This window comes from Fundulus heteroclitus, chromosome 2, assembly GCF_011125445.2.
Source record: "Fundulus heteroclitus isolate FHET01 chromosome 2, MU-UCD_Fhet_4.1, whole genome shotgun sequence".
Taxonomy (NCBI): domain Eukaryota; kingdom Metazoa; phylum Chordata; class Actinopteri; order Cyprinodontiformes; family Fundulidae; genus Fundulus; species Fundulus heteroclitus.
Window position 1 is genome coordinate 38,143,545 of NC_046362.1, and position 23,801 is coordinate 38,167,345.

Genomic DNA, 23,801 nt, shown 5'->3' on the forward strand with positions numbered 1-23,801 from the left:
GTTCTCACGCCTCTTCGCCTCGTTCAGTCCCATTAAAACCACCAACTTCTGGGTTTATAATCAGGATTTCATGTCAGACAGCAAAGCTAAGGGGTGCATTTTAAACAAACCGGAAAGTCAGGCAAGTTTCTGAGCATTTTCTACTGATAAAAATCTAAAAATGACGGCAGCCTCCTTTACGCTGGTACCCTGAACATCTGATGAGACCAAAAAACACCAAACTCATAAATACAGTTAATCTGTTGGTAATTTAACCTCATAATAAATACAGCTGATCAGTTTCTGGCCTCTGGGGTTCTTAAGAGAACCTCAGAGAACATCCACCATCATGGAGACCAGGGAACCCAGCAGACGGGTCAGGGAGGAAGTTCTGGTCCAGTTTACAGCAGGTCAGGTTCTACAGAACCTCCCAGAGTTCTGATCATCATCTGGACCTGGAGAGAGGATGGACCTCCTGCAGACCTACCAGGACATGGACGTCCACCTGGACTGACAGGCTGGACCAGGAGAGCATTGATCAGAGAAGCAGGAGGACCATGGTGGCTCTGGAGGAGCTGCAGAGACCCACAGCTCAGGTGGGAGAATCTCCACAGGACAGCTGTCAGTCATGGACTTTACATATCTGTAAAATCCATGTAAGGCTCAGTTGTCACTTTTTCAGTTTCAAGTAAAATAAAAAAATAAAAACTAAAAGAGGGGAAATTTGTATTTTGTTGATTTTTTTTCTTTGTTGTAACAATACTTCTTGACCACAGATCTCAGACGGTTGAAAAGCCTGTTTTTTTGTTGTTGTTTTTTCGCCGTTGGTCTCATTTGGACAGAAACTGCATGAGCAGCTGAGTGAAGAATTTATGAGAAATAAATGAAAAACCAAACAGCAAACCTCCTCTGCCCAGGCCAAACACCCTTCAGTGGAGACAGTGTGAAGGTGTGAAGGTGTGGGCCAGCATCGCTCGTTGGAAAATCTCTGCTCTCCATCACTGGAGGAAATCTCAGAGCAGACAGACATTCAGCAACATCCCAAACCTCTCAGGGACCGAACGCTGTCCTCCAGTCATGGCTGTCCTTACACCCCCCCCCCCCACTGGCCAGTGAGTTGTATTAGCATCAGTTTAGCATTTCCTCCCATTATGCACAGCCAGCAAAAGAGCCGCTCTTCTTGACCTTCTATCACATTTTTATTTGTATCTTCCAGTTTCTACTTTCCCCTGGTAATTGTTTTGTTTCTCAATAAATTAATAAATGTACACCTTATTCCTAATATAATTACACAATGAAAAGGAATTGTTGTTCAACTCCAAATGTTAACTATACTGTTATTGGTCTATACACATTAGATCATTCGAAACATTAAAAATCAAACAATAAACCAAAAAATTTTAGTAAGCGTTTACTTAAGTCTTTATGATAGTTTTCTACAGGCAGCTTTACGACAACAGTGGAATAAAATCCTCAAATTATGGCTTTTAGTTTTTAGAAACATTTCTGGAGGCGCCACAGTCCTTACCCCCCCCCCCCCCCTTGAAGGTATCAGTTAGTTGCACAAATTAAGGGTTAAATTTGCCTTATTGTTTTTAAAACGGAATCAATCAGTCCAAAAAATGACAGCAAACACCAACGGCAGGAAAAGCTGTTTGGCACTGACCCTTTTTCCTGTTGCCCAACCCTAAAATGGATTTTACTTACATAAACGGCTCCAGTTAGGAGGAAACAAATTTCCAATTTTATCAGATTTATTGCTAAGAGGTTTTCTTGAATCCAGAAATATCAGACCAAACATCAACAGTCTGCCTTTCTGCACAGAGTTACATTTGGGCATGAAAACTTTAAATTGTAAAATGAAATCATTGAAACTGCAGTCTGCTGCATGAAAGCTCTTTTTTTTCTCATTACTGTAATCATAAATCAAACAACTTGAGCACAAAAGGCAGCTGTAGGCTTGCAGATAGTAAAGCACACAGCAATAAAAGTAAGCATAAAACGTTATTACTTGTTTGCAGAGAACTAATTAACTGCTACAGAGACCTGAGGGTCAGAAAGACGAGTTGTTTTTAGGACGCTGATGTTTGCTTTATCAGAAAACGACTTAGTAAAGTCCTGTGTGAGGGTTTAATAAACTACTTTTTACTGCGGCTGTAGGTTTTAAATGCAAAGCGGCCATATTGGATTGTGAGGTCAGAGTCTCTCTCACTTGTATTCTGACTTCTGGGAACTTTTCTGCTGACGTTTTCAACAAGATCAAACTGTGCTCTCAACGGGTTTCCATGAAGGTTGTTGTCTGTTTGTTTAGCATAAAATGGAAAATAGATTCACACCCAGAGAAGGTATGCCAGCTTATTGCTCACAAAGAGGAATGTTGCACTGGAAGATATCAGGACATCATTTCCTCCTTTTAGTCATTGTTGCAACATAAGATTGGTTATCACCTGTTCTATTTCTAAACAGTTAATACTATTAGGACATTTATTCCATTCAGAAATTATTACAATTATTACAGCCAGATGTGTATATCAACCACGGTGACATGAAAAAGTATCTAAACCCTTACAGAATTCTTCAGTTTTTGCTATTTTGTCCCATGTAAATGTTTCAGATAAAGAAATGTACCCAGAACACCCTGGCCCCGTGGCAGTAATTGCCCTCTTGTTGTTTTTTAATTCATTTGATTATGTGTAATCATGTTTTTAGAACACCAGCAGCTGCACCTTACTTCAAGGTCTGTAGATCAGGAAGTCACTTAAATAGAACCTGTGTGGCAACATGAAGTAGGCTAAAAGATCTCCAGAGAAGTACATTGCACCTAAAGAACTTCAGGAACAAATTTGTTAATGAAACGCTTCTGGATTCATTGTTCTCATTGCTCTTTCAGATTTCTTAGCTTCTTTTACAGCAGGTTCTGTCATCAATTAAAAGAGAGTAGGGAAAGAGCATCTTGCTTCAGTAGAGCTTTCACAAACTGCTGAACCTGAACAGGTGAGCATCTGCCTGTCCATCTTCCCTTCATTCATGAACAAGACCAGAGATACTTGAACTCCTCCACTAGGGGCAGGACATCCTCCCCAACCCGGAGAAGGCACTCTACCCTTTTCCGGTTCAAGACCATGGTCTCGGATTTGGAGGCACTGATTTTCATCCCGGCCGCTTCGCACTCGGCTGCGAACCGCTCCAGTGAGAGCTGTAGATCACGCCCTGATGAAGCCAATAGGACCACGTCATCCGCGAATAGCAGAGACGCAATCCTAAGGCCACCAAAGCGGATCCCCTCAACACCTTGGCTGCGCCTAGAAATTCTGTCCATAAAAGTTATGAACAGAATCGGTGACAAAGGGCAGCCTTGGCGGAGTCCAACTCTCACCGGAAACGAGTCCGACTTACTGCCGGCAATGCGGACCAGACTCTGACGCCGGTCGTACAGAGACCTGACAGCCCTTATTAAAGGGTCCGGTACTCCATACTCCCGGAGTACCCCCCACAGGATCCCCCGGGGGACACGGTCGAATGCCTTCTCCAGATCCACAAAACACATGTAGACTGGTTGGGCAAACTCCCATGCCCCCTCAAGAATCCTGCTGAGGGTATAGAGCTGGTCCAGTGTTCCACGGCCAGGATGAAAACCACACTGCTCTTCCTGAATCCCAGATTCAACTATCCGACATACCCTCCTTTCCAGAACCTCTGAATAGACCTTACCAGGGAGGCTTAAGAGTGTGATTCCTCTGTAGTTGGAACACACCCTCCGGTCCCCCTTTTTAAACAGGGGGACCACCACCCCAGTCTGCCAATCCAGGGGAACTGCCCCCTTCTGCTTTCTTTCAAAAATCTTAACCTTCCCTCTTCCAAAAATACGTTATTTATGTAGTGATTGACCAATAGTTGTCCTGTGTTATGGGAGGTTTGGGTGGAATATTAAACAATAGTAACTGAGTTCCCATCTTTACTAAATGACGAGACGGTGGTATAACGTTCCAGCACCTTTATTGAGAAACAGAGCAGAGATTCGCATAGTTGGAAAGTAATCGCACCCCACGGTTCCGCTGCAGTCTCTGTCTGCCCTGTCTCTGTCTGCCTCGCTTTTCGGGCTTCCCCTAATACTGCACCGTGGCCTTCCCATGAGACAAAACAAAGACAGTCTATTGTAAACAATCAGTATCCCTCAGCAGCTGCAGCATTTGGCCTTGCAATCAGAAAACAGTGGATCTTATACACAGACATCAGGTCTCCAGGCCTCCTCTGTCCGAGTGGTGTGAGGCCATAGTGACTTCAGAATAATAATTCTTATAACATTCCTCTCTTTTTTTTTTTTTTTTTTTTTGATGATGGCGTCGTCAGCATCAAGACAAAACAAGATGACCCATCACTTGAAAATGTGAACAAAGCACAGAGGAACCATTTCTGTAAACTCGTAAAGTGGGACCAAAAGGGTTCCCGTGTTGGAACCGGGTAGTGCTGGAACTTTTAGTACAGATCAACATGAATGCTTCATAGAGCTTTAACACACAAGATCAAAGATTTAGCTTTTGTCCACAATTTAGGATTCATCTAATTAGGTAAGGCCTGTTTTAGGTACCTATGCGCACATTATTTTAAAATTACATTAGACTATGGTAAGCTAAACCTGTTCAGTAACCAAGGTCAAATCCGTCTACTCTTCACCCACCCTGTAAAACCCCTTACTTGGTTCTCCATTTACCATTCCCATGGACAATCATCCATGACTTTCATACCTTACAAATCCAGGAGCACCACTGAGGGGCATCAGAGGGCAGGCTGGGTCTTTGTCATCAGAAAAATTCATCCTATCTAAAAGATGATAAAAACTGATGTGACCCCAGGTGAAATCACGCTCTCGGCCAATCTGAGCCTGAAACCCCTGTATTGAATCTAAGTGTTATCATTACCAGCTAATATTAAAGGATCTTTAGAGCCAATCCGATCCTGGTTCTTCCTATATCAAATCAAAAGGTGCATAAACCATAGATCCTTGTGTGTCTGAAGCAAACAGTTTCCATTTCTTACCATAAAACCATATTGATCAACATGATGTAACATTAAAGTGTAGATCTCATAACACAAAAAATCAAACATGTGAGTCAGTGGAACAGAGCAGTTAAACAAACAGCAACACAATATGAGAAGAGTTCCAAACGTCAAGAACGCAAAGTTAAGAAAGCCTTCAGGCCATTCAGGCACAAGGCAGAAATTAATCTAATCGCGCTTAGGGTCTCTTCAGGCAACTCCTCCCGTTGAAGAATAAGGAATCAGAGTTCTCTGGCTTCTTCATCCCCAGTCCTCTTCTGGTTCCTCCTCGCAGGCTGGACGATTGAGCTGGATGGTAATAAGTGTTCAGTTCTGGATGGGCACTGAGCATTTTATTTTGCATTTCTCTCTAATAAAACACTTTGTGAAGATGGTCTGCAGACACGAGTCCTTGTTCCCACTAGAGAACAGAAACAAGGTGTAATTAGTGTTCTTATCAAAACCCCTTTCATGTGTCATTTATTAAAACATCCTCCAAGCACTTTCACATTCAAGATATTTCTGTGCACAATTATTTAGCTTTCAGAATTCTGCAATTTAATTATTAATTAAAATAGTAATCTTTAAGTTCAAGTGTATCTGCAGTAAATTCATAATAATTCTTAACAGAATGCTTTTAATGTGTGTCTTAACTGTTGTTGTCTGACAGTTGAAGTTCTCTGCAACATAATTTCATCAACATATTCGTTTCATGACATTTCCCATTTATTTTGAAAACCCAACTGAGAAAAAGAAAGCCTTTCCATGTGAAAGCTTTTTCCCTCTCTCCCTCTTTTTTTCTTTTTTTTTTTTTAAGTGAGGTGCTGTTCTGCACAGAAAAGACAAAATATTTATACCATGCTGTTACTGTTCAAGGATGCCAAGGTTCTACAACACAAAACAAAGCAGAGAGCAGGAGAGAACAGGAGTTTTTTGAAAATGTTCTAACATTGTTGAACAACCAAAGCTACTTAAGCAAATCAGAATTAGTTCCCAAATTAATCCTAAAATAAAGTAAACCTTACATTGTGTACATTGTGATTATTTATTTATTTATCTTCTTAAACTGAGGATTAAGGACTTTTATTAAGAAGTTCTTGGGTGAACGCGTCTCTGCATTCCTATTTGTCTAGGCCTCTGCAATCTGATCTATGATCTATGTATTCTGCGTGCCTGGTCAGGAAGGGTTAAAGGTTCTCTGAAGCTTTCTGTTTTCAGCAACCCTGAAAACCCAGAACCCTTTACAGTCAGTGTAAGGTGTCAGGTAACCTGTGGGACCACCTTGTCGTCTCTCTGGTTCCACCAGCTTTGTCAAGTCCACAGCAGCTCGTCCTGGGTGCCATGCCCCAGGGGTCTCCACACCCCCCTGTGTGGAACGCCTCTCATTGTAAGGATCTCACCTTATGTCCCGTTCAAAACAGGAGTTCCAATGTGGGGTGTCTTTGCTGCTTTAATGTTCCTCAGAGAAAACCTTCATTCATTGATATCACCTTCAAGCTGTTACCCTTTTATCATCACAGCCCCCCAACCATCCTGACCAGATCCAAAATGTCCCCAGAATTTAATCTAATTAAATTAATCTTACTTATTTTTTTGTATGTAAGACGATAACCATTAAATTATCCTGATCTAAAAGCTGTCAGGTTAAAGGTTTGCTAAATTCAGTGTTGTGTTTTTTCCCTTAGGATGTTTAACTGGTTAAAAAGACTATTGAGTTATTTGTGTTCTAGTTGAAAGATATTAAATCTCCATAAATATTGTAACCATTGTACCCTGATGCTTTAATCCTAAATTTACCCATGTTAGTTAGTAGGATGTGTCATTATGCTAATTTTATTGCAACATTACCCATTTTAGCCAGTAATCTTTCTTTGCGTTTTATTGATGCCTGCCGGATTGGCAGAAATCAGCTTACTCTAAGATGTTCACTAAATGAAATGCTATTTAAAAGTTCAGATTACTCTACTTATATAGTGAAAACTAATTAATTAATTTATTTATTTAACTGTTGATATAATACCCACTTAATTAGGTTGCTCTATGATTCCCATCAAGTTACTTCTTTAAAAGTTTTCACCTTTACATAATCTTAATGTGTTTCGTAATGTGTGTTTTGTTTTAATTGTGTACAACAAAATCTGAAGTGAAATGCATGAAGTCGTGTCTGCAGAACTCATCTGTGTTTGTTGTCGAAGGTTGTCCGATGCCTCAGTCATAGTCCTTCATTGTCCATTTTCAGTCCAATGTCTAAATTCAGCAGCCCAACATTCTCCTTCTCATCAACAGTCCATCCTCCAGTCCTCACGCCTGCAAACAGAATGAATTCTGCCAGCATTTTTTGCCAAAGAAAACACTCCATAGGTTGAAAAGAAATTACAGCAAAGCAGTCACAAACATTTTAACTACAGTGTTCCCTCTAACATGACAAACATAAAAGAAACAAAAGGATAAAAAAAATAAATCAAACTTTGTCTCTGACAAAATAAAACTCAAAACTGGATCAGGCTGAAGTCAATGACATCACCTTTAGTCCTTGTCCCAAGGATCAGCCCCCATGGCACTGCGGCACTGTTTCTGCATTCTCTCGCATCTGAGAATGTCTAAAATGAGACTAAATCTCTATGTTAGCACAATCCTATCATATTGACCAGGTTTCTTTGCAAAGAAAAAGAAGCAGAAAGATAGAGCTGTTAATAGCAGAAAGCAACAAACATTTTTAAGACACCACCTTTCCTGCTGGAAGATCTGGCATAACTTGGTTAAAACCAAGTATAATTTAGTGTCCAAATCTGATTATAACTCCTTTAATCTGAAAGCAATAACTCAGAGAAAAACAAGAGTGTTAATAGCATGCAGTTAAAACCCTGGTCCCCTTAGTGTCCCTTTAACGTGATGTTTTTCCCTTTTTTTCTCTGATCCTGGGAAGGTTTCTATTCTTCACCTTTCCTTTGAAACTTTGTTCAAAACCCCTCCAAAAGAAAGAAAAAAAAAAAAACGAAAGAAATGAACCAAAAAAACTAAAACAAAATTGTTTTCCAAGGAGCACAATTATGTCTTTTCCAATATGACATAGGTTTTTGACTTATTACAAACCTTTTTGATATCCTTCTGGTCCTTTGACCATGTGTATTTGCTGTTAGTAATACTTTTATACATATATACCTTTTCAATCTTAATTGGTCAAGGGTGAAACTTTAAAACAATGATTTTTCCCTTTTAGCTTACTGAACTTCTAGTGTTTCTCTATAAATGATAAGAGTTTTCCCCATAATTCCGCACATTGAGAAGGCTACCCAAAACAAACCAAGATTAGAATTAAAATTTAACCCTTCAGAAGCTGGCTTTATTTTATTTTTTCCCTCTGACATAGTTTTCAGGCCCCAGGCCAGAACACACAGACCCAGCCTCGCCATAAACATTCAGATGTTTTAAATCATGGTCAGATTTGTTTATCATATCTATTGTCCTTCTCAGGTTATGCCGTCCGTCTGAGGTTCACCTCAGCGCAGCATAACTAATAAAATCAGATGATTTTTTAACTGATGACGCGTGTAACGTGGCCTTCTGATATTTTGACGCTTTTCAAAATTTCTCATTAGTTGCATTCAAATCCCAAATAAAAGAAATAAAATAAATTAATTGAGAACCCTTAGAAAAACAACCATATTTAGTTCCATACAGTTTGTTCAAAGCACAGTTTTCCCTCATCTATTTAAATCAAAAATCTTGTATATCTAAACTTCTTTCAACTGGACTGGTTTGTGATGAATCATTATTATTATAAGTAATGAGATTTCAGTAATTTTAAATTACTTTAGGGCTAAAAAACAAGTGATAGGATCTCAGCCTAAATTTGTAAAACAGTAAACTTATTAACAAGCTTATGTAACGCTTATTTCCAATTTCTAACAAAGCTGAAATATTTCCGTTCAAGACATGTTAATCTCTCCGTGTATCAATTTAATTTGGTCCTGATATTTAATGTTAAAAAACAAACTTTGTTATTTAAATCTCTCTTTTACTGTACCTCTATTGTTAACATAGTCCATGCTTAAAATGTCATTTGAATTACGGAGCTGCAGTTCTCCCAAAACAAATGAACATTCTGAAACCATGAACATTACTTTTACCCCGAATTAATTCACACAGACGAACGTTTAGTTACATAGATACATACACACGTACGGTTACATACAAACGATGACATTCAGACAGACAAACACGTGCAGGCCTGCTTTTTCACCATCTTAAATAGTTCTATGTTTTCATAATTTTTAAACGTCAACGCCGAAAGATGTTTTCAACGCGTTAAGTTCCCGCTTAGTTTAAAAGGTGGAGAGCGTGCGCTGGTTACGACCCCCCGATGCTTCGTCCACACGCGGTTTTACGCTTCAGTCCCGCAAGGATACAACTCTGTGTCTCGCAGACACTTGGACGCTTACCCATTTTTGAAAGTTATACGTCGCTATTAGCAGTTTAGACCAATTTTATCCACAACGGAAGTGCCTAATCGGTCCCCATGTAAACGCTTCCCCGGTGCAACGCCTTTTTAGTTTCGTTTCCGTTTCCTTGTTTTTATCGCTTTTCTTTTTTTCTCTTAATTTTATTTTTATTATTTAGTAGCAGTACTGCAATAAAATAAAAATAATAGTAATAATAATAATCCCTATGTGAGAAATCTGCATGTTTAATCAAATCATTTCAAATCATTTATGCATGTCATGCGTCTGGGCCCCTACGTTTTTCAGCATGAAATCGAACGTCTCACCCTGGGGCTAGGCTTGACCCTGAAAAACTCTGCCTTTAAACCATTACACTGACTCTTCTGCTTCCAGACTTTTTTTTGTTTGTTTTTATTTATTTTATCCTTTTTTTGTGTTTTATTATTATTTTCTACTCGTCTTTAGCACGATCGACCAACTAAATGAAAGGCCTCACATCCGATGGTCGCCTTTTTGGTATAATGGTCGGGGTCCCCACTTATCAAAGCTGCAAACGTCTTCGCAACAGTCAAGGACTTAAGCATCCCTGCCGCTTTCATCCACAACAGAAGTGGACAGCCTCTTGCACAAACCCAAGACAAGAGGACTTTAATGGACCAGCTGCAAACTGCTCAGCCGGTCACCTGTTCTCCAGGTGAAAATCACTCTGCCACTCCTCCCCCCTTGTGGGAAAGTCCGTATTTCAGCTGAAAACGTATTCTAATTAAATTTTGAATTTTAGTTTAATGTTTAAACCTTAGTCACCGTTCGGTATTGCCAACCCTGTTTTATTTGCCTTAAGGATTAAATATAATTCATTATTTCTACCGGCTTTTACTTTTTCTACCTTTTAGGTTTACAGTTTTTAATTTTAAAATTTCTTGAGGTATACTTTAAAATGGGGTTTAAATTTTAAAAGCTTGCAAGCATTTTTGACCAATTGCGTTTGTTTTTAAAAGAGCTGGAAAATAATCCCCTTACCGTCTCATGAAAGAAAGGTTCGGATCTTCGCGCCGACGCCCAGAGACGCTCCGAGACCAGGAGCTCCTCCACATCCCTTGAAAATCCATTCGGGGTACCAGAGGCCGGATAACCTCTCCGGGTTGGCCAAAACAGCTCCTGTCCCCGGACTCCCTCGCTCGTCGGTCGGAGATCCTGTTCGTGACGCCAAATTGTTATGGGAGGTTTGGGTGGAATATTAAACAATAGTAACTGAGTTCCCATCTTTACTAAATGACGAGACGGTGGTATAACGTTCCAGCACCTTTATTGAGAAACAGAGCAGAGATTCGCATAGTTGGAAAGTAATCGCACCCCACGGTTCCGCTGCAGTCTCTGTCTGCCCTGTCTCTGTCTGCCTCGCTTTTCGGGCTTCCCCTAATACTGCACCGTGGCCTTCCCATGAGACAAAACAAAGACAGTCTATTGTAAACAATCAGTATCCCTCAGCAGCTGCAGCATTTGGCCTTGCAATCAGAAAACAGTGGATCTTATACACAGACATCAGGTCTCCAGGCCTCCTCTGTCCGAGTGGTGTGAGGCCATAGTGACTTCAGAATAATAATTCTTATAACATCCTGTGAACAGTTTCTCTCTCCTGTGCAGCTCTGCAGCTCCCCCAGAGTTATTATGGGCCTTTTGGCTGCTTCTCAGCTTAATGCTTTGCCTGTCACCTTAATTAGAGGCCCAATAAAGTCGAGTTGCAAACAAAATTACTTAATTTCTTCTTTCCCATTGATGTTAACAACATTTATTATGTGGTGTAAAACGAGTATAATTTCCGTTGTTCTGGTCCATCAGTCTTAAAGGTCTGCTAAGCTAGAAGGTTGTGATGAGGTGCTGAATGGTCCAGCTCTGGCTGCTGCAGGGCTGAATGATGAGCTGATAGTAGTAGTTTTCTCCCTGGGCGATCTCCAGACATCTCTTCGTAGCCATGTTCCTAATTTCCCGGCCCTGTGAAGGTTTGATTGAACATTTAATGAGATAACAGCATTAATTGCAGACAGCACTGCATTGCTGCCATGAATGTTCCCAGCTTACTTGTGTGAAGTCCCAGTGCATGTGTAGCTGGTTTAGCTTCGCCACGTTGCACTCGTGCAGAGTGGGGATGCTTCCTGAGCCTGGATCCACCAGGCAGCGGTTGCTGCTGTATTTGTGAGATCTCAACCTCCCGATGAGGATCTCCCTCTCTGTGTTGTAGAAACACCGCTGCAGGAAAGGAATAGCTTGACGTTTCGGGTGCGGTATTTTGGTTTGAGCTTATATTATCAACTTTTTGTGCTACCTGTGGTTCTTGGAAGTGGCACTCGTATAAGACTGGAATGTTTCCAGGAATCACTCCCTGATCCACGCAGTGGTTCTTAAAAAGGCTGTTCTGCAGCTGAGGAGAGCGCATTTTAGAGTCCGACAAGCACAGCTACTGTACTTAAAAGCATATTTCTTTATCTGAAGTAACTGAGAACATTTCAGGCTAACTGGTTTTGCATGAACTCCTGAAAAAGGTCCTTACCACTCCGTAGCCCAAGACATTGTCCCATCTTTCCAGACTCGGGTAAACGTTCTCCAGGTACCAACTAAAAGGTTTACATTTCAGGTTCTCTCTGAGTTTTTTCCTCTCTGACACATCGCCGATATCAATTCCATGGTCCTGTTGGCAAATATCACCAAAATGGTACATATAAAAATCATAAAATTGGGTAAAATCTGTTTAAGTCAAAACATTTAAAATGCACATTAGAAGATGAAACAGAATCAGCTAAAATATCCTTTTAATCATTTCAGTCTGAAGGTAACTTTCCTGCTGCTGCTGCATGTTACTTTCTAAGCTGTTATTTTATTAGTCAACCTCGAGTTAAAGATTAGAGTTAAAATTTTATCTTTAGTCCAGAATATTCACTGTATAACCCACTGAACATACATCCCCCTCCACATTTATTGGCACCCCTGATAAAGATCTGCAAAAAACTATGAAACAAATGATTGATTGCAGTAGCAAAAACTCAGCTTGAAAAGTTTAAATCCAACATTTAATTTATTCAGTAGGGGAAATATATGTTAAAGGGGTCATCACCAGAAAACCTGACCTTTTCATGTTGGTGTTGGGTTAAAACCTTCCAGAAAATCAGGAGTGTGAAAGTGTTTTTTTGTGCACTCTTTATACAAACCAGAAAAATCCACAAGAGATTTTGGTGCTCCTCCTTGATTTGCATTATTCATGGAAGGACGCTAACGCATGCCTCGTCAACCACCTGAAATGACTAGTTGTGTCGCCGCCACTAACGAGTTGTGCTAAAAGTAAAGATGACCAAACGTTGTGCTCATGTTAACTGCTCTGTTGTTGGTTGGCACAATAAACATGCAAAAGTTTTCAGTTTGCCTGCATCTGTGGACCAAACTACCAGGGAGCAGCGGATTAAAGCTATAGTTGGTAATCCTGTTCAGAAATACTTATTATTAATCTGGGTAAAATCGTTCTTCCATCCTAAAAGTAGCTAGTTAATACTTTATGTATTCAGAAAAAAGAGGTTAAAAAATTAATCTCTATGGGAGTTGCAGGCCTGTAAAATCTCTGACCAATCCCTGACGTTTGCACTAAAGGGCAGGGATTGGTCAGTTTTGTTCCTGCTCCCCCCCCCCCCTCCCCCGTCCCTCTAGTTCCTGGAGTATCACCTTATCTAGTGGTTGTCCCACATGTCATCATTCTGACGCGCTCACGTAACACTAGTGTGTGTCCTTGGTCCTTGTTAGTTTCTACGGAGCCTGTTTGGTGACATGGACAGAAAAAAGTTTACAAGACGTTAAATCATGGCCACGAGTTACTAATGCGTGCGAACGAGATAGATAAGTCGTGGCCACAAGTTATTTGTGAGGGAGCTCCGTTATGGTGGTGTAGCATACATCCAAGAAACATGATGAACATGAACAATCTGGTATCATTAAGTATAAATTCTGATACCAGACGTTACCAAAAAGTGTTTTTTTTTCTATCGTCACTTAGCGAAAAAGAAGGATGTACAGTTATTGCATCCCTGATCCACTCGCATCCACTGAGTGTCAAGCCCGAAGGCTAAACCGAAGGCAGTATTTATCTCATCTATCTCGTTCCCACGCATTAGTAACACGTGGCCACGACTTAACATCTTATAAACTTTTTTCTGTCCATGTCACCAGACGGGCTTCGTAAGTTTCTGCTTGCTGGCTGCGCACTTCTAGTGTTTATGTATCCGATTAGCTTAGCGGTTAGCTTCGGTGTTAGCCATTCATTGTAGCTCCACTGCTCTCACCGTAGACTTTGAACATGACGGAGAGTCGCATGAAGCAAACCCTTTTCATGTTTATGAGAAGAAGAAGAAGAAGGTCTCAGTAGAAAGAAATAAGACCAGAGAGGATTTGGGAGATTTTTTTCATGCGATCCCTTTGAGGAGCAGTAGTGCAGGTAAGACGGTCTGGTGCAGTTATTCAAAAAGGGACTCGGGGAAATTCCCAAAAAATCGTCCACCCCAGCTTTAAGTTCATCTTTCTTGTTAAAGGTGAACGGCAGAGAAATGAAGGTACTTACTTTAACAGGGGTGCCAATAAATCAGGGGTGGGAAACCACAGCGGGCCGGTATCTAATGCTGGAGAAGACCCTGCTGCTACAATCGCCATTGCACTTTCACTTTTGGTTAGTGCACTTTATGTAAATAGGCACTATAAAAATAATAATTACAAATTGTGGACCATGCCATTTCTTGCCTCTGCATCTCTCCTTCGACACCTCATGTACTAAAACTTCTAAAGGATGTGTCCAGATGTGTTAGAGTGGGACACAGCTAAAACATGCAGAACACCACCTCTCGAAGACCAGAAACTACTATCATACAGCTTGAATCTCATTAAAGCTTTAATTTTAGCTTCTCCCCAGCTGGAATATTGAACCTGACTGACCTTCAGAGGAACATTCCAGGCAATAAACACATTTTTCTTGTATTCATCCAACCAAACATCTGCAACCCTTAAGGCGTTCCTCCTCATGGATAGGCTGAGATCCGGCGCATACGGTTTGTGCGCTCTCTCGATGTGAGCTATCCTGGAGCAAGGCACGATCTCCACACTTCCTCCACACAGCCACACCTGAGCAGCCAACACACAGATCAGTGTTCAGAGGTGGCCGTGTCAGTCTTGTATTAAAATTACCGTTAACACTCGCAGCCACTCACGCGGATCCCAAGTTCAACGTTTTCCCCTCCGTAAACTGTCATGCCTCCATCAAGTCCACCGATTTCTCCAAGAAAACCCCGGTCTGCTGCAAAGATGCCCATCACAGAGGGGCTCCTGCATGAGAGACGTCAGAATCTGAGGAAAACCTGACACATTTACCCGCCTGCTGCAAGAAGTCTGACTAAGAAGCTTTATATCCGAACTGGGCAGATGATGAGAAAAGCATGAAACGTTTGAACCAAATGGAAAATTCAACTGCAACCCTAGGAGGACAGCACTGAGACCAGGCAAGAAACAAATTATTTGTACAGCACATTTCAGTACAAGGACAATGCAAAGTGCTTTACATGATTGAAAAATAGGAAAATAAATACAGAATAAAAGCAAGTTGGAAAAAATGTAGAACAAATGAAACAAAATAAAACATGGGAGAATAGAAACTAAAAGCAAATATTAAAAACAGTTGGACTACAAAGTTGAACTAGTGATGTTTCAGTAAAACAGTTTAACTAGAGCAGTCGAAGGCAATCCTAAACAAATGTTTTTAATCTTGATTTAAAGGAACTCAGGCTTTCTGCGCTTTTCCAGTTTTCTGGTAGTTTGTTCCAGATCAGTAGAGCACAGGAACTAAATGCTGCTTCTCCATGTCTGGTTCTGGTTCTGGTTCTGGTGACGGTTTTAAAAGAAATATTGCAAAACTTAACAAGTTCATTAAATATGTGCAAAATTGAAATTTGATTTTGGGATGAGTTGCACTTCAGAGGTCATGATTCAACAATAAGAAAGACAGACGGGACAAAGATGGCCTCTATGGGAGAATACCAAGGCCAGAACCACTGTTGACCCAAAACAACTTAAAGATCCAAGCAGAAAGCAATGGATCTATCAAATTTTCTTCTGTTGTTTGAGACGCGGGCAACAAGGAAAAGCAGCGATCGCTCTGAGTTTACCGTCTCCTCAGCAAACAGAGCAGCTGTGAAGCGTCTGTTTCCCTTTGAAAATGAGCAAAGCTTCCACTAGATTACAAAGCGGGATGTAAATATATGATAAATCTTTAATGGGTAGTGGGAATATTTTGTTTTCTCTGTAAATTTTGCTCTTAAATAGATCCTCCCTGTAACTGACTTATACATTTATATCATTTCTTCACCTCATCCACTGTGGGTCCCTCTGCTATCTTTTGGTTAAAATTAATTATATAAAAACATGTATAAATGTAGTTTGGATTCAGGCAGAAATATTATTTAACACTTGAAATAAGTTCTTTTTTTTAACATATTCAGAGTGTTTTTAATTTTTCTTTTGTCTTTTCAGTGTAGATATTCCTCTCTCCTACAACTACACACTTTATTCAACAAGGTGTTTTGGTCTTACGAAGTTATTTCTATAATGTTTTTGTTACTCTATTTTTATTAAAAAATATATGTTTGTACTTTTTTGTTTGCTTCTGTTCCAAATGTTTGAAAAATAAACCAGTAAGTGATCATTATTAGTTTTTTTTACCCTTTTGTTTGATTGAAAAAATAAGTATCAATAATATCGTATCGATAAGGAGTGTCGTTAAGAGTAGTAGTATCGATAAACCCGTAACTAACTGCTCCTTTCATCCTGCTAACCCGGGATGCCCGGCTGACTTCATCTCTCTCAATTAACTCGAACTACGTTGACTTTTTCTGCTCATGTTCAGGCATTATCAAGGCCCACACTCCTATATTTGACTTTGTCCTCGTTTTTATTTAGTATTCAGGCTGTCATGAGTGATTTTTACTCAAAATGCCAGGAGCCACTCTCCTACGCTGCCATCGCCTCGCCCGTCAACCCGGAAGTCTTAACTTCACTTTTAAGCTTTAAAGTAGCTTCATCATTAATGTATTTGTTCTTGATTCTTATTTGTTTTCTTCCTTTTCAACAGGTTAAAATATTAAGTACATACAAGAGGAATTAATAACACCACTGATTCTTGGCTGTAGTTCCTGTTAACTCTTAGTTCCATTTTAAATATCTTCTGTTTGATTAATTTTTAGGATTTGTAACAGAGATGCTTAATTAATGGGGGTTACAATAAATATTCTAGGGTTCATTTTCCAACATACTTTCCAGGCTGGGATTGCTTCCCGTTCCAGTCTGGTCCGAAGGACTCGTACATGCACCACAGAGCCCAGTCAAAGCCATGAGCAAACGATTCGTATCGTTCCACCTGTAGATCATCGTAGTTGACCTTATCAAAAACAGGAGACACCACCACGGTCCTGTCAGCTTTAATCCTGGCCAGCAAAGGTTCAGCCCTGCAGACGACACACGAAACTAAATGTGTTATAAAGCTCAGGAGGAGAAGACGGACTACAATCTTGATCTTGATCTGGTGTTTTTTGCTTACCATCCCTGCGTAGCTTCAATGTGAGCATCTAAAATAGCCACAACATCTCCTGTGGCCTGCTTCCAGCCTGTGATCCGGGACTGGGACAAACCCATTTGATGTGGGTGCCAGACTCTTTTAATGAGGCCAGGCGTTTCTTTGTGAACTTCATCAATGAAGTCGTACAAAGGTTTCCCAAGATCATCTGAAAATACAATCCTCGGTCAGAAGCAGTACAGAAAACAATGTTGTGCTGTCCAGAATCAATCCTAGTTCCTGTTCTTTGGCCTCTAAGGAGCCGAACCTTATTCTGACCTTAAACCTTAACCTAAATTACTTAATTTAAGTAATTTCCACCTGGGATCATTAAAGTATGTCTGAATCTGATTCTGATTCTGATGTGGGAGATGTTTGTTTGTTAAGCCACCAAACCACTGACCTGTCCTTCAAACTTAAAGTGTCTTCTATACAGGATGAAGAAATGTGGGGTCTATAGTCATGGGAAAAAATTAGGACAGCCTGTGTTTGTTTTTTTACATGGATATTTAATTATTACCTATAAAGAAAAACGTAAGCCTTGTAAAAGAAACAAAATACGTGAACATGATGAAGGACATCATTACTTAGCATTCTGAACGAGTTTTTTTCCTGTTTTAGACCTCAGACATTCAGTTTGGTGCTCCTGATGGTTGAAGTGACATTCAACACCGTGGTGATATCTAAGGATCTTCAGGGAGAGGATTGTAGGAGCTTCTGGGTCTGATGAGGGATTTAAATAGGTCTCAGAAGAATGTGAAATCTGCCATTCCACTGTATAGAAAATATTCCACAACCGGGGAACATTCAAAACCACAGCCAACACAAGCAAGTTCACCCAAGAACACTAAAATGTCCTCAGGAGACCTACAGCAGGTTCTTCCTACTGTTGATATGAAAGTGCATGTCTGTACCTGGAGCTTTGTCTGCAGTAATGCCAATGCTGCTCTGCTTGGTTGTGATGAAGACAGAGTTGAGCCAAAAAGCAAAGCTCTCGCTTTAACAGTCTGTATATCTACCAATGTCCCCTATGGTCAAGAGGTAAGGAAGGAGATCCTGGATACAGTACAAACAGCTGAAACGAGCTTCCTACAGAGAGTGGCCGGGCTCTGAGCAGCTCTGTTGTTCAGGGAAGCTCGTTAGAGGAATGCAGACATTAGCTGGAGAGCACAGAGCAACAGCCAGACCATAAAAACCTTCCCTACCTTCAATTAGCTGAGCGCTTAAATCCTCAGATGTTATGCTGGTCTCTTTTCTTCTCTTGTTTCAATTTAACTATTACGTATTGTGAAACATCAAACCAGAGGCTCTCTCAAGAGTTCTCATCTGAAGATGTTCCCAATCAACTGGAAAAAAACTTCCTCTCTCAGTCATGCATGGAGGTCTCTCCTGGGATCTGGAGAACCAAAAATCCAGCACGCTCTTCAGGATGAACCAGATCCCAGAAAGGATCTCCCCCAGACCATGTGTACCATCATCCCTCTATATTCCAAGGTAAATAATTAGGTTAATTCCTCCTCCTCACCGCTTCCATATCCAACACCACCCTCACAGGGCTCTCCAACGGCTCTGACCTCTCCAGATTACCTTCTGCCACTGTCACCACCAAATTACCCATAAATCATATCTTCAGACTCCAAGGCATTCTCACAGAAATCACAGAGGACTCCAGTTGATAGCCCAGGCATGGAAAGACCTCTGTGCAATTCACGACTCGCTTTGGGTCTCCAACCCCAGACTAATGCACAACGTGAACGGCTCAGTCAGGAACTAGAACCTACGCTGCAATGTTGCAGTGCTAATGACTCCTCATTCATTTTGCCACTTCAGGTTTATCCCCATTCAAAACCTTTATCAGCTACCCCCCCCCCCCAACCCTACTTCTTTCGTGGTTTCCAGATGCGCTTCTACCTCCCGTTCTGAGAAGAACCCACCTTCTTGGCTCTTTAAGAATCTGGAACCACACCGAGACTGCTTCATACAGATCTTCTGCCCAAAATAAGAAATCAACAGAAAGCCCATCCCAGCACCCATTTACTCTCTTGGCCACAAAGCATGGTTATTATCTAATGGCTTTCCCTTTAAATCTTTCATCCATGGTCTTCTGCGTATCCAAGATCAGGTGGTTGCGGGGTCAACATGTCCGTGAGGGAACCGCAGACATCCTTCTCTCCAGTGACGTCCTCCAGCTCATCCTGGGGAAACACTGGGTGTCCCCAGGCCAGACAGATAAAGTCCTCCAGAGATTTCTGGGTCTGTTCCAGGGTCTCTTTCCAGTGGAACCCAAAACTTACAGCAAATCCACCGATTCTCACGCTGACAGTTCTGAGCCTAGTCAAAGTCCAGATCTTGATCTCATTGAGATGCTCTAACAGCTCACCGCAAGAAGTGAGGAGTATGTCAAAATGTCCTCAGACTGATGCCAGAGACAAGAAACTAGCTATGTAGCTATGGAGGCGTCGGTTGTCCTAATGTTTTCATCATAAATAAAACTAGGAGGATTTTTGGAAAATGCAATAAAATAGCTTCATTTTTTAAGAAATAAAAAAGGACATTGATATCTAAATATTAATTTAAAAAAATAATATTTCATGGGTGTCCTTAATTTTCCCATCGTGAGGCTGCAGCTGAACTTACTGTAAGTGCTGTGATCGTCCACCAGAATGATCTCCTTCAGCAGGTGTTTGGGTGTGTGGGTGATGATGCTTCTTACTGCCCTCTTAATTACAGAAAGAGCCTCGTTTATGTAGATTAGCACCACGCTGAGGCTGGGAAGGTCTTTGGGATAATTCATCTGCACACATCTATGTGGTTTGAGATGATGTGTGACTTTTCAACGAGAAAAAACTGTGATTGTTTGTTCCTACCAGCAACATTTACCTTGGATCTCTCAGATCAGGGAGTTTCCGATTGGAGGGCAACTGGTTGCTGAGGAAGACGTTGTATCCATAAATCTGAAAAAGAGCTTCAGCCTCCTTCTGCTCCTCTTCTGACAGATCATCGCCCCACTTTGTAAACAGGTGGGAGTTTGGGTACAACTTTGGCGCCGCACTTTTCACCCTTTTTTGGTTGTTCTTTGGATAATCTTCTTTTGTGGAGGTCTTCTGGACAGGTTTCTCTTTTAAATTAGCTATTTTGGGAAATGCAAAACAAAAATAAGTGTTATTCATTCTGTGAGAGTAAGGATGTTTTACTGTTCTTTTTTTATCTGACGGTACAAAATAAGCAAATTAGACATTAATAACAGAACACTGCTGGATCCGTTCTCTGAAAATAGAAGAATGGACTCACTGCAAACCTACCAAGACAAGAGTAACAATGTTAATTTACAAAAGAGGTGGATATTAACAAAATGTATTTCATTTGAGGACCTGTACTTTTACCAAGTATTAATTTAAATCTTTAACTTTTATTTCTTTAAATTCATAAGATAAAAATTATAATTTTACCTATTTTCTTTGCAATCTGACACCTCATTACTCACTACAAATTAAAAGATTGCCGGTACTCATAATGAAAGGATTTGTTTATTATGATTGATTTATGATTTTAGCACAACAATGAACACAATACATAGACATCCATGTTATAACACAAGACAGTAAGTTGAATTATAAACATGAACCAATAAAAGACAAAACAAACATCACAGATAAAACAAAGGACATGAAATCCAGCAAATATTTCCATAAGTGGATAGGAAGTAGATAAGTAAAGAATAAACAGAGAAGAACAAACAGAGGTTACAGAAAACAAACAAAGCATACATTTATTAAACAGAAAAAATGGGGCAAGTTAGGTGGTGTTTTAAATTGTGAGTGTTTAGCCAAGTCATTTTATTAGATGTTATCTCTTATCTGATGTATCTCTTATCTAAAGGGCTTTTTAAATGATGATGACAATGATGATGAGTATGATCAGAAGAAACTATTGCATCACAGCCTAGAAGCTGGAAGGAAAAGAGACAACAGTATTTTCACACCTCACTTAGTAACTCTTAGTAACTCAAATATTTAAATATTTTAGCCTAAATATTTTAGGCTAAAAAAAAATCTTGGTGGGCCTGGCCAATAGATTTCTCTGCCTAACCCAGTACATGCATTTAAATTAAAAGTCGGAAAATTACTATGATTCCACAATAAGCATTTCATCAAAAAAAAAAAAAAACATCGTTCACAAAGGATTATTTTGGTGGTTTTGTCTTATTAATCCTTTTCACAGATTCATGCCAGAAGGTTTGCATACATTGTACATGTACGTATATTATTACGAAACAAACGTTTACGTCTTGACTTAAATATATATCCTAATTTTTTATTTATATAATGATTTAAGTAGAACAATGACTAGTGCAAAATTAAGTTGTATTTACCGGAGATGAACTGTAGACTGCAAATTCTGTTGTGGTATGATGACTGCCACAGTCGATTGGCATCCTTCATCCTTTTCATTGAAATTATCCATTTATTTCTTCTTCCTTCGGTAAACGAAAGAAACGTACATCCGACGATTTGGAATGCCTCTGTGTGCGACCGGCAGCACAACAAGTTGTAGGCAATGTTTAGATTTAAAAAATAAACTAAAAGTACGCTCTAATACACCCGTTTTGTCACGCTGGTAAGTGAAAACAGTTCTGTTTTTGCCGACCCGGATGTAGCGCGGATGTAGCTCGTGACGTCACGCGTGAAGTGCACCTATTACTGTGCAGCTAGGGCTACTACTCCAGGAGCCCCAAACCCATTCATTTTGGCGATGATGATTGGCCTAATATTTATAAATCTTCCCTAGCAACAGTATACGATTGGTTATTTCGCTACACTTGTGGGGCTCCTTGAGTCACAGCCCCACAAGTGTAGAAGAAGAGAAATGATATGTTCTGTTGGTTGAAATGCACTGTTAAATGATAGAGTCAATCAGTAGAAGTGTTTTAATAATTCTTATTACATGTAGCCACGTACTATTAAGTAAAAACTGAAAATAATACTTTTAAAATCTATATATATTTTGACTTTTCCCCTCCACATCTAGGGAGGGCAGTGCCCGAGCGAGCGCCCCCTATGGGCCAGCAGCCACTGCTGGTGAGGTAGAGATTTTCAAGTCGTGAGCGCAGAACGAGCCGAGCTAGCGCACAGCTGGTGTTGAGCGTGGAAGGAAAAGGTCGCACGAGCAGAGATGGAACTGAGCGCGAGGAGGACAGTGGGTTGAGAAGAGTTTTTCTGAGTTGAGCGCGCGCGTGTTGTCTCACTGCACACTCGGATTGGTTCCTGCGCGCTCAATCAGAAGGCACAAATATGGCTCCATAGAAACAGGAGCGGTAAAACATGAAGGGGGAAAGAAGCGCCGTTTGGCTATATTTTAATATAGTCAATGAAATCAAGCTGTATGTTTTGTAAAAAGCCGGGTAAATTCAGTGGAAACACAACAAATTTATCTAAGCATGTGAAAAACCATGAGCAAGAAAACATCGAGCCACAGAAACGGAGAGAGGAGACGAAACTTCTCTGATTGCCCCGACAGACCCACAGACTGATGTCACTGAGGCGTTTCAGTCCTCCAGAGAACATCCAGGTAGATCAGAGTGGTCATCTTCAGCAGCAGTTCATGTTAACTTTCAAAGTAGATATTATCTATCATATGTTACTGGAGCCCACACAGAAAATGTAATTAAGACATTGAAAGAACCCAGTACATATATCCTATTAAATTGGATAGTCTGAGCATAGTGGCTCAGAGATGGATCACAGCGTTAATTTCAATGATCCCATGTTATGGCCAACAAAACTGACTGATTATGATCTAATGAATGTTGTGCGTTTAATGGCAAAAAGGAAGCCTTTCTCAGAGATTCACAGGGCAGAGAATTCCCAAAGTATCTAACATATTCTACTTCCTGCAATGGAAGGGAAACATTTGTTAGGGACTGGCTAATTTACAGCAGGTCAAAAAAGCCCATATTCTGGCTGCAGTGCTGTTCTCTGATAAAGAAAATATCAACTAGTGCACTAAATTCAATAGATGGGTTGAAAATATAAAATACTGAGATTTCCAGGGCATGAAGTCTCTGTTGTTTGCACCTGTAATACTTTATCAGCTGGTTCTGCTGTTCTTTTTATCTCTCTATGCAGATGTAGAAGCAGACTCAGAGGATGTTATGTCGCTCTCTCTTTTTCATCTCCTCTATTTTTGTCACGTTTTCTCCCTTTTAACATTTTGTCTTGTCTTTTTCCAACTCTTTCTTTCTCTTTTACGTTTCCATTTCTGTGCCCATTGAATGTTACATAATCCCAAAATAATATCTAATAAAGTTTTTAGCATGAGTATCAAGAGGAGTAGATGTGTCGGGCTCTCTTTGGCATCAAGACAGCAATTCTGAGTGCAACACTGCCAGACAGGACACATAAAAAAAGAAACCTCTGAAATGCAATAATTATAGAGATAATGACTCTTCTATTCCAGCAAAGCATCCAGTAACAATATTAGCTCACCTTTTGAGTCATTTTGGACAAACAAACAGAAATGTGAGATAGTATTTTGAGATAAAAGTATCCTTTTCTTTTGTATGCAATAATAAACCTGAATGAAGTAACAAGAATGTTTATACTCCAGTCTTTAGTTTTCATCTTTATCCTCCTCATTCATAATTTGATGCAGAGCTGGTGTGACTTACAGTTTTTGTTTGCAAGTCTTTACGGGTTTATATATCAACGGGCCGC

At 40.3% G+C, this 23,801-nt stretch overlaps 1 protein-coding gene across 1 annotated transcript; it reads right to left on the reverse strand.

The window, feature by feature from the left end:
- Positions 1–11,187: 11,187 nt before the first annotated feature.
- Positions 11,188–23,585, reverse strand: LOC105926541 (probable polypeptide N-acetylgalactosaminyltransferase 8). Its single transcript, XM_036145186.1, has 12 exons — positions 23,574–23,585; positions 20,380–20,386; positions 19,969–20,218; positions 19,726–19,892; positions 17,074–17,257; positions 16,790–16,981; positions 14,696–14,810; positions 14,424–14,609; positions 12,007–12,144; positions 11,782–11,877; positions 11,538–11,705; positions 11,188–11,450 (listed from the first exon to the last, which is right to left on the reverse strand). Exons 1-12 carry the CDS (start codon positions 23,583–23,585, stop codon positions 11,316–11,318), a joined length of 1,650 nt encoding a protein of 549 aa, XP_036001079.1. The 3' UTR covers positions 11,188–11,315.
- Positions 23,586–23,801: the final 216 nt, after the last annotated feature.